Source organism: Barbus barbus (assembly GCF_936440315.1).
Source record: "Barbus barbus genome assembly, chromosome: 2".
Lineage (NCBI taxonomy): Eukaryota > Metazoa > Chordata > Actinopteri > Cypriniformes > Cyprinidae > Barbus > Barbus barbus.
The window spans coordinates 28304893-28319552 of record NC_136730.1 but is presented as its reverse complement, the minus strand read 5'-3'; the positions used below and the strand labels follow the sequence as shown (position 1 = coordinate 28319552).

At 40.6% G+C, this 14660-nt stretch overlaps 1 protein-coding gene across 2 annotated transcripts in view; it reads right to left on the bottom strand.

Moving 5' to 3' along the window:
* LOC306877450 (zinc finger protein 536-like) overlaps positions 1-14660 on the bottom strand; it is a 163762-nt gene that overhangs the window by 31361 nt on the left and 117741 nt on the right. For both annotated transcript variants that reach the window (XM_079429219.1, XM_079429218.1), the window contains exons 5-6: positions 9903-10061; positions 2456-4165 (exon numbers count right to left, since the gene is read on the bottom strand). In XM_079429219.1, the coding sequence (XP_079285345.1) occupies positions 2456-4165; positions 9903-10061 (1869 nt within the window). The remainder of the gene's footprint in view (positions 1-2455; positions 4166-9902; positions 10062-14660) is intronic.

Below are 14660 nucleotides of genomic sequence, written 5' to 3'. Positions count from 1 at the left end.
AATAAAATATCTAAACATTCTTAAAACAATATTTCCTGATTAGACGGATTTTTATTTTTATTTATTTTTTTGCTGCATGCTTGTTCCAAACAAAAAAGTAAAAAAAATCTGTAACTAGATATATATGTGTGATATATATTATATATTTGTATATTGTTTTTCTTTTTTGTTTGTTCTTTTGTTTTTACATATACATACATATTTTAATGGAAAACAACACAAAAATATTAGTTAAGAATGCATTTTAGTAGAGTACCTTCCTCGGGTGTCGAAATCTCTTTCAGACACACACACACGCACACAACGCATGTAGAACAGGTTCAGCGGTAATACTAACACATTCCCTTCAGAAAAGAAAGAATAAACTGTCTGTTGAGCTCTTCTTATGGTCATTCAATAGTTTTACTGTATGCATTACTCAAACATGCCCACACACACTGTCACAGCGTATACAGAGGCGCTCAGCTGCCCGTCAGCATCCACCAGCGACAAACTGATGGAGTCATGCTTTAAAAATGCCAAACAAAAAACTTTTGTTCTATAGACAAAGCCTTATCTCTAAAGGTCAGTCCCTCTTCACAGCAGCAGGAGAGGAGGACGTCACAAGGGCACTTTTCAAATGTCTTTGATTAAAGAAGGATATTACAATACGATACATTCACTACGACGACAAAAAACTAGCATTCATTTTCAGCCAAGTGAATGACCTCCTCTAAATATTAAAAATGCAACAGGTTCCTCCATGACAGACATATTTTCCATAATTGAAAGGTCAAAAGCACCATTAATTGTTAATGTAAACCGTTTTGAAGGGGGAACGTGAAACACATGGCAGTCTTGAGACTTCACTTTTCTCTCTATTGTATCTATTGTCTCCTTGTATGAAAGATGGTGTAGACTACGGCGTTCCTTTCTTTAGTAGCTTCAAACTATCATGGTAGAAAGAGGCTTAATTCTTTAACACAGCTGCACAAATATTTGTTCATCTCTTTGACTTTTCATGTTTTTCCAAGGTTATTACTAGAGATTTAGCCTTTTTTTTCTTTCTTTTTCTTTCTCCAGAAAACTGAGTCACATTGTCGACCAGATCAGCTGACGTCTGTGTTAGATGTTGACTCACTTGTAGTCAACACTATGGTGAAACAGAGATCCAAATGTCACTGGACAAAAAATACCAGATGTAGTAGCCTACCTATAGACAGCTCATATTGAAATAACCACTTAAAATAAAATGACTACTACTAAAATAACTAACTGACTTTTTGTCATCCAAATCACTGTTGATAAATTAGTGGTTACTAATCAAGCACAATACACAACACAACTAAACTGGATTGAATGAGCAGTTTGCTAGTTACAAATTAAAGAAACAATAAGTATTGAGATTTGTGAGAATGAAGCAGCTTAATAAAACATATCTGTTAGAAATACTTGCAGTGCCAGTTTAAACCCCCTGGTTAATCCTACACCTATTTGCAGTAAGATTGTTTTATTGGGAGAAAAAAAATTAATGTCTGTCTTGCTCCTCTGTGTTTGCAGAGTAAAAGTAATAACACCAATGTAAAGCACCAAGCTAAGTACCTCTGTCTCAACTCCAGAATTGAAAATTAGTTGTCTCCTTAATGAATAATATATTAAGAACAAAAGGAATGTGTAGGATACATATGTTTTATTGCAAAAAGTATCTCTCAACTGTAAGAAATTCCTTAAAAAAAGGACATCTAAAGGCTGTGGCACCCACTTACTTTCTACTACAGCTGCCCAAACCAAACTACAAATTCAGTTCTTTAGATTTACTCTTTTTTCATTCACAGTTATTCTCTTTTTCTTTTTATCACCAAATTTTCAGAAAGGGCAGTGTGAAACACAGTAGTCTCAAGGAGCACCAGTAACCTTAGCAGAATCATGAAAGCTGACAGATCATTTTTCACAAGGCCATAGATCCCGGGCTCTTATAAAGTAATGGGCTTTTGGGAGAGGCCTTTATGAAAGCTAAGATAGTTAAGTTCTGTGAGCTAGAGATGACACAGGGACCATCAGCTCCTGGTCTGTTCCAAAGCAGACACCCTTATTCCCAGAAAGAGGAGGGAAAGAGAGAGGGTGGGACTGTAGCTCTTGTAAAATGACAATATAATAAAGATTAATATGTTACTTTGTCATCCTGATGGTCTCTAAACTTGCTCAAAATAAGGTTGAAATCACTCAAAAGCAAATCTTACTCCTTTAGAGAGTTTGTGTATTGGTGCAGCTCTGACCAATGAGGGAAGCATTGAACACATGTCTTAATGTGTAATTGCTTCATAAATAAGAAATAGTAGATGCTGTAGTGATGATGTGTTGCTCATAATGCAGTGCATACCATGTGTTTACTTGTCTGAGAATGTGTATGTATAACAGAAAGTCACTGTTCATGGATTTATGAAACTAAAACAGGGCTTTATGTTGTCATACTCACCAGAGGGGTCATTTCTTTTCATGCTGCTGGTGCCACTGCCTCCTCCATTGGAGCTGCTGCCAAGGCCTCCGTTGAAGGCTGCAAGGTTCTCTGAACTGTAGGCCCGCAGGACAGATAGCATGTTCATCTGATGCTCCAGGTGGGCCTGATCAGGCTTTAACAGGCCAGGAGGACCACCGCTTGGGGAGAGAAGACCAAGGCCTGTCTGCTGCTGCCACTGCTTCTCAGGGGTGGGAGGCTGAGGAGGAGAAAGCCCAGAGCTTTGGGGGCCCATAGTCAGCTTGCATCTTTGGATGTCCTTCCCTGACAATGGAGATTCAGGAAGCATTTGCATGGATCCACGGTCCTCCTCCTCAGCGTCACCCATCTCCATCTCTTCTTCTTCCTCTGCCTCCTCTTCATCATCAGAATGCATATGCCTCTCTGTAGCAGCGGGGTTAGGCAATGATTTGCCACGACTTACTTTATCTTCTTCAGACTGGCCGCAATGTTCTTCAGATGCCTCTATTTCGCTGCAGGACGCCTTGTCGGATAGGTCGTCGAGGGGGCCCTGACCACCCATATCACTGGGCTGAATTTGCGGCTGGTCCAGGAATCCAACAGGCCCTCTAGCAGAGCCATCATACACAGGACCAAAGGGCTTGTAGAAGTCACTGGAGAATGTGCCCATGGAGGCTCCATGCGGGGGCTGCTCCAGATGGTTGGACCAGCCTGCTTGTCCCTTCAGCTCCCCAGACTCAGTCTCTCTGTCCCTGGACGGGGCTCCCTCATGGTGATGAAGAAGGCCTGCTGGTGGTGGTGGAGCCAAGCCAGTAGCTTTTCCTGCATGGGAAGGCTCTCCCAGGAGGTGCTCCTTAGCATCTTTTCCTGGGCCACACTTGCCTTTACCCAGGTGGTTGGCTTGCAGGTGAAGGGCCATCAGCTCCACAGAGGCAGTTGTGAAGGAGCAGAAGAGGCAGCCATGCCAGGCGACATTGTCCTGGATGGTGATGGAGGCTCCAGGGAGGGACCCTGCTTCAGGTCTAACAGACAAATCCAGAGGCTCATACTGGGAGCGGCCACCCTCAGCTGGCTTGACGTCACTGGTGGGATTCTCTTCCTGGTTGGCCTCACTGGCTCTTTTGGTCTTGGCCTCGGCACTCTCCTGGCTGAAGTGTTGGCCATGCAGCTGACTCTCTCTCATTTCTTTTTCTTTCTTCATGGAGTTGAGGACAAAGCTGTCCATGAAAGCCTGCAGGGAGCCCTGGAAGTTGATGCCGTTTCCCACCATACTCTGGTAAGCTCTGCCCAGGTCGGAGAAGCTGGCAGGACTGTCCCCTGCAGAGGCTGGCCCCTCAGGACTCTTCATGCTCTCTGAGGTGGGCTCTGACCCTGGCCCGTGGCGATCACGTTCCCTTTCACGGTCTCTGTCTCTGGGTGAGAGCATTCCTGGTGGTACCCACTGGTGTGGGAGCATCTGACCCCCTCTGAAGTCAAGACCAGAGGGCATCACCCCTTTGAAGACCCCGCGAAGGACATCGGGGCGAGCAAAGACCCCACTGCTACTGCTGTTCTTGGCGTGGTCATCCTTGTGTTCAGAAGATGGAGGGTGGTTGGCTGAGGGGCCACTTCCATTCTGTCGCTCACGGTGATGGCGCTCCAGGTGGTACTTCAGAGAAGCTGATTGAGTGCCTGCATAGTCACAATGAGGGCACCTGTAGGGCTTTTCACCTACAGTGAGAGTGATAGAAAGAAACAAAGACAGACAGGAGCTGATGTCAGTACAGCAGTAATAATAAAGGTGCCAACAAACTTAGCAGGAACCCTGTTCCACCTGTCAGAAGAAGAGCAAAAAGAAAAACAACATGTAAATATTTGACAGGAATCATGGCAGGGATTACGTCAAGCCTCTCTAAATCTCACATTCTGCAGCGTTCGACCACATTTATCACTTAGTAAACAGTCCATCAGCCTTTTTGAGAGGAGGGAGGAGTTTCAATACGGGTCGATCCAGCTCAATCCAGATCCTAGGAGTGAGCCATCACTCACGTCAGCGCCATAAAAAACATATCACCATATGGTGCCTTCAGTCCACTACAGAGATCATATTTTCAACTGACAACAAAACTGTCTGGATGTTATCTCTGTTCACATGGGGAACTGCAGGCTTGTGGTGCTGCTGGTTGCTGCTGTCTTTCACTCCCTCACTTTCTGTCTCTCTCCTGGCCTTGTCTGCTGTCAAGCCTCTACCTTGGTGGTGGAGCTGTTCTGTGGACATTCTCTATTTGCAGTTTATCATTGTGAGGATAAATCAAGCCCCACAGAAGCTCTTTATTCCCCCCGGAAGACAACTGTGACCCCTCAGTCCAAAATGCACCCAATAAAAGGGCCTCATTTGAGAGTGAAGATAGTCTAAATGATATAAACACACCATATGTGGTGCACATGAACATTCCTCATAAGGCAGCCTCACACTGTGGACTACAAAACGCTAACCAGCATGAAATGTACTGTAAAAGAAGGCATGCAGGCAGTTTAGAAATACATGCAAATGCACAAAAATTCTTGTTAAAAGCTACTCCCCTTTCGCTTTTAACAAGAATTTTTGTGCATTTGCATGTATTTCTAAACTATTATAAAATTCTTGTTAAAAGCGAAAGGGGAATAGCTTTTAACAAGAGAAAGAGTCTAAACTGCATTTGCGTGATCCGATCAATATCGATATAAAATACTTTCTAACAACAATTAGAATAGGCTTGGAATGAAAGCTAGATTTATAAGATCAATAAGCAATAAACTAAATGCAAGGCTTGATTTTTGAGACCCTGTAATGTTTCAGGAATTAAATGATGACGTGCGAGGTGAATAAAAAAAGACTGAGAGAGGGAGTTTCGAGAGATATGGGAAAATGAAAATAAAAGCATGTTTGTCGATGTGTGTGTGCGTGGCTATAAACGCTTAGATTATACACATGGAAAACATTTTTTAACCCAGAAAAAATGTTGCATTGTTACGCAAGGCTGAATTGAATGATTTAAGTCTGGCTCTGTAGTAAATCATGGATATAATTAGCAAATGGCATAGTGCTCAAGTAATTTATCATTATTTGGAGGGCGCCATTCCAGAAAAAGAATGGAAGATCTGCAGACCCACTGCACAGCTTCCTAAATAAAGGATCGCAAACATAAACTCAATACTATATTGATAAGGAACAAATATACAGAGGGACATATAGTGAAGGGCAGGAGAGAGGGTGAGGATAAAAAAAAGAAAGAAAGAAAGAAAGAAAGAAAGAAAGAAAGAAAGAAAGAAAGAAAGAAAGGGGTCTTTTGTTCTTTTACACAAGAGTGTTTGAAGCGCATATTCAAAAGACATCATACAAGATGAGCTTTTAACCCAATAAGTGCTTATCCTCTGAGCAGGATAACAGAGGCTTGGTGTGATTCAATAAGGAAACGTCCTTGATGCAAATGATAATTTTCAGTTCCTTTAACTGGAAGAAATGATATTCTGTACCCAAAATTAGAGTACAATTAGAGTGATCTGCTTTTCTCCACCCCATATTGTGCGTCTGCTTATGAAAATACTAATAGCATTTATTTTCTTCTTTTTTCACTTAAAAAAAAAACATATTAGGACAAATATTATCCTAATAAATTATGAGATGCTAAAACTATAATTCAGGCCATTTGATTATTATGCATATATAGATCATTATGTATATATATTTTTTGTTTACTGGTTGTATGTTTATTTGAGCGTGTGTTCAAGTGCCTGTGTACGTCTCTGTGCATGTGGCATGTTCTTTGTGCACCATTTGGGCTCAGTAAGACATCTGCTCCATCATACGTCAGGGGCATGTGTGACATCTGGGGAATATACTGTATCCTGCCTTGCAACATTACACACAATTTACTGCTAAAGGTCATTATGTACCCGTTAATCCACTTTTAATTGATATCCACACAAACAACACAACCTCGGGGAAACAAAATGGATCGCCAAGGCAGAGAGGTAAAGAGATTATTATTTTTCATCTTTTGAAATGAGAGTGTACAAAACTCCCAAAAAAGTTTCCAATGCTCACTCTTACGGCTGATGGACTGTGTAAATAAAATAGGGAGGAAAAAATCAAATTGCCATCTGGTATAGTGTGACAGGTTTTATATAAATTACAGAGACCTCTCACTGTGAGTAGTACATATCCATTATCATTTCGCAAGTTCACTTCTAACAGAATGCTTTCAGTCTCAACACTTGAAGAAGTCCAGCACAGACTGATTTCATATGGATTTGTGTGATTTGTCATGACTCCATAGTAACAGTTCAGAATAAACACCCACAGCCTTTACAGAAGGGCAATTAAAATAGTTAATAGATATGGCATACTTTAAGATGAATTTCCATATGGCTTTACAGAATGGTGAAAAGACAGCCTGCATTCCACAGGGGGATAGAAAGAGAGAGAGAGAGAGATTGACTGCGCTGGAAAAAAATATTATTTTTTTTTTCTTCCTTAAGCTATGCTTTATCTATGCCAAATGTAGAGAAAGAATGTCAAGGTGTTCGGGTTCTCAAGCCCTACACGTAGTGCCCACCACTTCTATTTACATTTTAAATGGCCCTTTACTGTATGGCCCATTACTTCAATCCTTCCATTCATCTTAAAGACTTTAAGAGAACTAACTCACCATGTAGTAAGCAAATAAGCATTACCAAAGAGAACAAAAACAAAACTAAACAAATACGAACAAAACAAAACCGCAAAACATGCACCAGGCGATACAGTCAAATTTTCTACTCTGAGTCTGCTGAGTGACCTTTTAATTTACAATGCTTATGGTTTGGAACAGTAGCAACTGACCACAGACCTGAGTTTAATGGCTCTTTCTCCCTCTTCAAAGTAAACCTTCAAATTGTTATTCGATACAACCATAACCCTCCATCCAGCCGCGTGAGCTAGATCTCCTTGGTCCGATCCAAGTCTCGCTCAAGATGCGTAATGGCTCCCAATCACCAAGGTGAACTCGCACGGCCGATGCCTGTCTGTCCTCTGTCTCTCTTCAAACAAAGGTGATTCGTCTGGCGTGTTGGTTCTCCTATAGCCTCAAGTTATGTGTAGCCATTGTCAGGAGCAAGGACCTTTTTATTTTTTATCTACAGCTGCTTACTGCTAAATACTGCCTTGTCCAGAAGGGGACAATCTGTGTCTCTAATTGCTGTCACTGAAGCCTAGATTCATTATGTGACTTTCCCATTAAAATGTGAGCATTAATTTGTATAATGAAATATCACCCACTGCAGTGTTCATTAGCTGTGGCCCCACACTATACGCTGCACAATGTTAGCTACCTAGAAAACTGTGCTTAATTTCACTAATGGATATTTTCCCGCTCACTGTTGGAGAGGAAATTAATACTGTAACATTAGCTCTTTAACTTTTGGAGAAATTTAAATTCACTTCATTCCTTTCAAGCCGACGTTAGAGAGTCATTAATCTAACATTGTGTCGCACAATGCCCTGGCCTCCTCAGTAAGCAACGCCATTGTGATGGGATAACGGCATCGGGATTGAGGCCCGCTTTGTGTCATCCGCATGTCTGATTGCTTTAAATCAGGGCAGGATATTTGTTTAATGTCAACGACATAGTTTCAGCCTGATTGGAAGGGCCTGTTGTTCCTGTAAATTATTCGAGCAGAGCTAGACCGAGACCTGAGCCGTATCTCCGATGTCTGTCAGCCGGGAATCTTTATGACAAACTTATAACCGATCAGCAAAGAGTCACACATCTTGCAAGTACATCAGGGCCAGTGTAAATTGCTGCATCGACAGAAAGCGAAGCGTCTGTGTGTAAATGTGCTCAGGCCACACCGCACACACGTGGGCCATCCCAGCAAGCGGAGTGAGTGAGTGAGTTAACGGAGGCTCGGGACGAGCGCCTCTGTTTCCTCTCGGCTGAAATACGGCCCTACTGGGGACCCTTACCCCCTGCTCTGAGCAGGCATAACTCAACCTCCCTCAGCTAGAAACATATTTCCCCACTCCATCCGCTGCTCTCCTGCTAGGAGGATATAACCAGCCTGTCTAAAGCCTTAAGCTCTCTGTATAAATGTACATTTGACACTCTCGTATGTGTGATATTATCTATATGCTGCATAACATTTTAAATTAAAATAAATTTTTCATTTAAAAAAAAAAACATATTTCTTAAGTAATTTCAAGGAAAATCACTCTTTCCAACTGCCTCCCAGTCCATATTAGATAATAACAAATGCAGATGACAGCATTCTGCAGACTTCATAAGAGTACTGTATTGAAAAGTAATAGTATTTCATGTGGTTCTGTTACGACGGAAGATGAAAATACTGCAGGCTGAGAGACTTACACATCAGCTCCGTTGTTAAGAATGCCTTATAATCAACCTTAATGCTCCAGAATAGCGCAACTATGTGCTTCTTATTAAGTGGGACAAATACCATCTGGGTGGTCTCCGCTCTTGCTTGTATGCACATATCAAAAAAAATAACAACCATCGATTCCCTGAGCTGCGAGTGATTTCCATTTACAGTTAAGGATAGAATCCAGATTGGCCTCACATTATTTGCTGAATAGAGAAAGCTTTTTCCTTCTTTTCTCTCTCTTACTCTCTCTCTCTCTTTTCTATTTTTATGTCTGTCCTTTTTATGACAGAAGCTTCACTGTGAACATGTGCAGGTATTTCTGATCTGACCCATAAAAATTACTCTCATCGGTCTAGCCCAATGTATTTAGACAATTATCATTCTGAAGAGAATACTCGAATAAAATGGCTTACAATTCAGATTCATATAGCTGATTTATATATATATATATATATATATATACACTCTTATATGAAATGACTAAATATTCTACATACAATTTGATATTACTATGCACAATATTTAGTCATTTAATATAATAGTAATTTACTAAAAATAATATGTGTATGGAAGCCTTTTATCATTGTTGTTGTCAAACTAATCTAACAACAACAACAATAATAATAATAATAATAATAATAATATGCATATTAAAATGCTGTCATTTTTTTCAAACTCATACACATAAACAGAGACAGCAGTGTGCTGAATCTAAGGTGACCTCTGAGTGCTTATCCTGGTTATCCTGCATGTTAACTAGGCCAGCTGTGCCTGCTAGTGAGCCTCAGCCTTGCTCTTGGGTGGAACAGCAGGGTCTCCTGACAGCCACTGGACCAGCACTGCTCACATCATTACTCTGCTGGGCTGGGGCGTCCTGCCTCACATACCTGAAGTTCATTTATGGAGTCAGAGTTTTTAAATTCCACTAAAGTGGGCTGTTTAAAATGTGCATCATTAACGCCAAGACAAACTGTGATTAGGTTTACTACGCACATACAGTACTTCACTATTTATATGTAAAACGAATGCAAATGCGTAAAATTAGCTTCTTGGACTTCTCACTCACCTGTATGTATTCTTAGATGGACCTTCAGATGGTGGGAGGTGCGGAAAGATTTGCCACAGTAGGGGCAGTCCTTCATGCTTGAACCCACACTCCGTTCCCGGTGCTGAGTAGTAGGGGGCTGGACAGCACTCACGGGTTTCGCCATCTCTTCCCCCACATCTAAGAAACAGAGAACCAGAGAGAGACATAATTCACAGACTGTTCTGTTTCACTTCAAACCAGCCGCACGCCAGAGAGCTTTTTCCCGTCTTGTTTCTTCTGTTGTTCTCCCTCCTTTCAGCTTTTGCCACCCAAATCTGCTAACGCCACACAAAGTCAAACACATCAATGAGTTCATGTGCACCACTTTCCCCCTCCCCACCCTCCGCAACCTGACAGAACGCTGACAGTTCAGAAGCTTTCTTTAGAGATATCACCCCGACCCCCACCCAAGTACACTCACGTCCCAATGTTTTATCCAGCCTCTCATCATCTGTAGTGGGAAGCATATGGCAGATTGTGTTGAAATGAACAATGCAGGGAGAAAAAAATGAGAAAACAGCCATGTCAGCAACAGGGTCTTCGTTTCACCATTGCGCCCTGGTTTTGACAGGTGACGTCGGCAGGGAGCTTGATGGAAAACGGTGATAACGAAGGGCCGCTCTGATTGAGCAATTGTCACACCAATAACGTCTCAGAGTGTCAACAAGTCCACACTTGGAGATAATTAGTCACTGTGCTTATATGTGAGATGTCAGCAGTGTTACACCATGGTGAGTTACAGGGGGATCTCATATTGTGTGAAGCGTTTGACACTCTAGAGAAGTTAATGTGACACAAGACGAGGTCAGGTCCTTTGAGAAGTTGCAGTTGTCTACCACATCCTATTTTATTGCATTATTCTATTTGGTCCAACTTTACATGCAGTGGCCTACATTTAAATTAATAATTTGGTACAATGCACTTATTGTGTACATGATTTTACATAGTACTTACCTGCATGTAAAAAATACCTGCATGTAAATACATATGTAATTACTTTCTGTAATTACATTTATAATTACACTGTTGACCCATCCTTAACCAACCCTTAAACCTACCCATACCACAACACCTGTCCCTGACCTTACCCGTATCCCACCTCAATAGCAGCAAAAGTGTTTGCAATACAATATGAACACAATAAGTACATCATACTTATTTCTTGATGTAAGTACCTAGTAGTTAAGGCCATTTAATATAAAGTGGGTCCTTTATTTTATTTTTCTATTTTATTTTATTTTATTTACTCCGTAAACCCCACATCAAAAATATCAAAAATCAAAAAAAGAAAGAAAAGGAATTAGACAAAATATATACATCTCACAATAATCTAACAAATAGAGAGAAAAAAAAATAGATACAGTTGCCTCCTGGACATTTTTCAGCCACATATTGTATTTTATTTTATAAACACCCATTTGTCTGATATTTGCCATTAAAACTAAGATACATGGCCAGGTCAGGTCTTTTAAGAATATCTTAATAGTAGTTATATTACATAGTAGTTATGATATAACTACTATGTACTTGCATTAAAAAATAAGTACAATGTACTTATTGTGGTCATATTGTATTGTAAAACACTTTTGCTGCTATTGAGGTGGGATACGGGTAAGGTCAGAGACAGGTTTGTTAGTATGGATAGGTTTAAGTGTGGGTTCAGGTGTAAGGGACGTGTCAACAGTGTAATTATAAATGTAATTACAGAAATTAATTACAGATGTAACTACATATAGGTATTTTTTTAAAAATATAAGTATAATGTAAAAACATGTATGTAAACAATAAGTGCATTGTACCAAATGGTTAGTAGTTAAGGCCACCTAATATAACATGGAACCAGATACATATATATATTTATATATTATTTTATTCAATGAAATACCTACAAAAACCTACAAGATTTTCTGTTAAAACTATTGCACATGCTTTATAGCAGTGCATGAGCTATGATTTTCAAATGGGAAATTTAACTCTTTATAAATTATTCTCTAAATTTAGAGAAAAAAAAAATGTTTTTGTTAAAAATGAAAAACTGTGTTTTATAATGAAGGGGGAAAAAAATCCCCCATATTCTGACCATAAAACCACATTTACCCCGTAAAGGCAACTGGCTTTGTGCTTCAGCTCAAGACAGCCTGTGAGCATGTGACCAGCCATAGAGCAAAAAAGTGTTTGTAAATGCTTTCTTATTTCTGTGCCTACACATGATACAGTGTGTGTGTGTGTGTAGGGAGAGACGTCGTCTGAATGGCGCAACCCACTTTAGCAACCATTTGCCTCAATCAAAAGCTTTTGTCCAAGTAATCTTTCTTTCTTTCCGCGCTTTTTTTTCTCCTCATTTCTCTACCCTCTTTTAAGAATCAAATGAGATTTGAGAAGTTAAAAAAGAAAGACTGAAGTCAGCATCTCCTTCTCTCTTGTGACTGATCACATTCCTGCAATTTGCTGCCTCCGTTTTGCCTACATGCGTTACATTGTGATGTGTGCCCCCATTTTCTGACCCAAACATATACTCACAACGAAACAAACACAAACACTGACTCTGACCCACTTTAGCCTGGTACCCAGACACTTACAAATATTACTCCTATTGGCAAATTTTACAGGCTTTAGCGAAAAGAGAGGACGTTATTGTCCCACAACCACACACACATACACACCATATATTGTATATGTAAGTGTGAATATGGCATTTGAGTGCCAATCATTACTCACACAATATTAAACATTCCTTCAGATCCAGATTTTAACGTAAACCATCAGTCACATCGCTCTCATTCTTACTTGCATACTAGAACATCAGACAGACAGATACATGAGCATACAAAGCATTTACAGGTAATACTGTTCTTTCATCTCTCTCAGTTTCACTCGCTCTATCTCCACACACATACACACACACAGGCCAGCAGGGCCGTCTTTAATCAGCTGACTGCTCCCCAGCTTTTAATACGGCTGTTCCAATTACTGTAAAAGTCATCCTGCACCAAATAACCACAAATATTGACAGTTTATTGCACAACACATTTATGACATTTGAAGGTCACCCCATATATTACGCATCATCTCTCGGCCCAGGGTGTCTGGAACAGAGAGATTCTCGATAACCCACCACCTATAACTATTTTCTGCATATTGATTTTCCATTTCTCAGCTCTTTTTTATGCAAAAGAAAAATCTGTAAGAGACACAGCATTAAAACGGTTGTCACGAGCGAGCCACGGCCTTCATATATTATCCTGTTAAGCCTGAAAACAATAACTCTTTAGTCCAGGGCCTAGACAATACAGCAAAATATTATGAAATGCTACAGTGTTCTTTTATAGATGTTTACAGTCTGACTAATTAGACATGGGGATAATGAAGTTACATCTGTAATTTATGATTAACTTGCTTATTGAAACTACGCTGGTATCAATCATCTCCATCTCCATAAATATTTCATCGACCGCTGGATTCGCTTATGGGGTTTTTGCTGTCGTAACCAATAATAAAGAGCATCTCCAAGCGCGTGACACAACATATCAATATCCATATCTCATTGTCCATTGAGTTTGTCGCAACAAACCATGGCGGTTAATGGCACATACGTGTAAAGTGAGGTGTTTAGGGCGATTTACTGGACCGGCGTTATAGAACATGCCCGAACAATAGACTGGAAGTGGACAGGAGGCCACTGGGAAAAGCCATCTGGGAGGAGGTGTGTCGCTCACCCTGCTGTCTGCTCGGTCTCTTTGACATGCACACATGATTACGGAAGCTGCTAAGTTGCTGTGTGTATGTGTCTATATAAGGGAGGTAAAGGAAAATATGTTTGTCTCAGTGACATTAAATGCATGTGTGTGTGTACAAGCTCTCAAATATCTCCAGATGGACCACACCCTGTTCCCACTAATAAAAAAGAAACAACAACAAAGGCCCACTATGACAATCCCCCCCCCCCCCCACCCACACACACACCTTTAATGGATCTCTCACAATCACACTTCCACTCTAAATCAGTCTGTGGTTCTGATTACTCGCATATCACTTTCAGAGGGGAAAAAAAGAGAAAAGAAGCAATCATAAAAACACAAGATGTCTCCCCTATCCATTAGAATAATGTGTCACGTGCCACAGTCAGTCATTGACCTTCCTTCCTCTGTAGCACCCGAGGAAAATGTGAGAGAAACATTTGGATTTAGATAGTAAAAAGCAGAGAGAGAGAGAGAGAGAGGGTAAAATGTGATGACATCATTTGAAAGGCATTAGGCTTTTAAAAATGCGCCCGGGGGGAGCTGATTTCCTTACGCTGGAGCAACACAACACCATCCGGCTGATGCGCACACTGCACTCTCTCTTTTTTGATTTGGACCGGTGCCATCTTTGTGAACAGTCTGGTTCAGGCGAGTTAATCAATTTGAGGTTTAGTTACACTGCTGAGGCTAGCATTCCGCCGACTGCTAGAAAGTAATCGTAACTCGCAGAATTTATTAACCAAACACCAATTATCATTAAACACCACTGCATTATCCCCTTCTTTTACTACCTGACAAGGACTACTTAATGAAATTTTAGATTAAAGTTATTTAGCCTGCTGATTTATGGTGGCTAAAACTCCAAATGCAGCCCCTTGGCACAGATGCTCGCACAAGCAGTTATTTATTTATTTATTTTTTTTAGGAGTACACCAGGGACCCTGAACCCTCTGTGGTACCACCGCGAGTCCTGCCCACGAATACAGAGGGGAAAAGG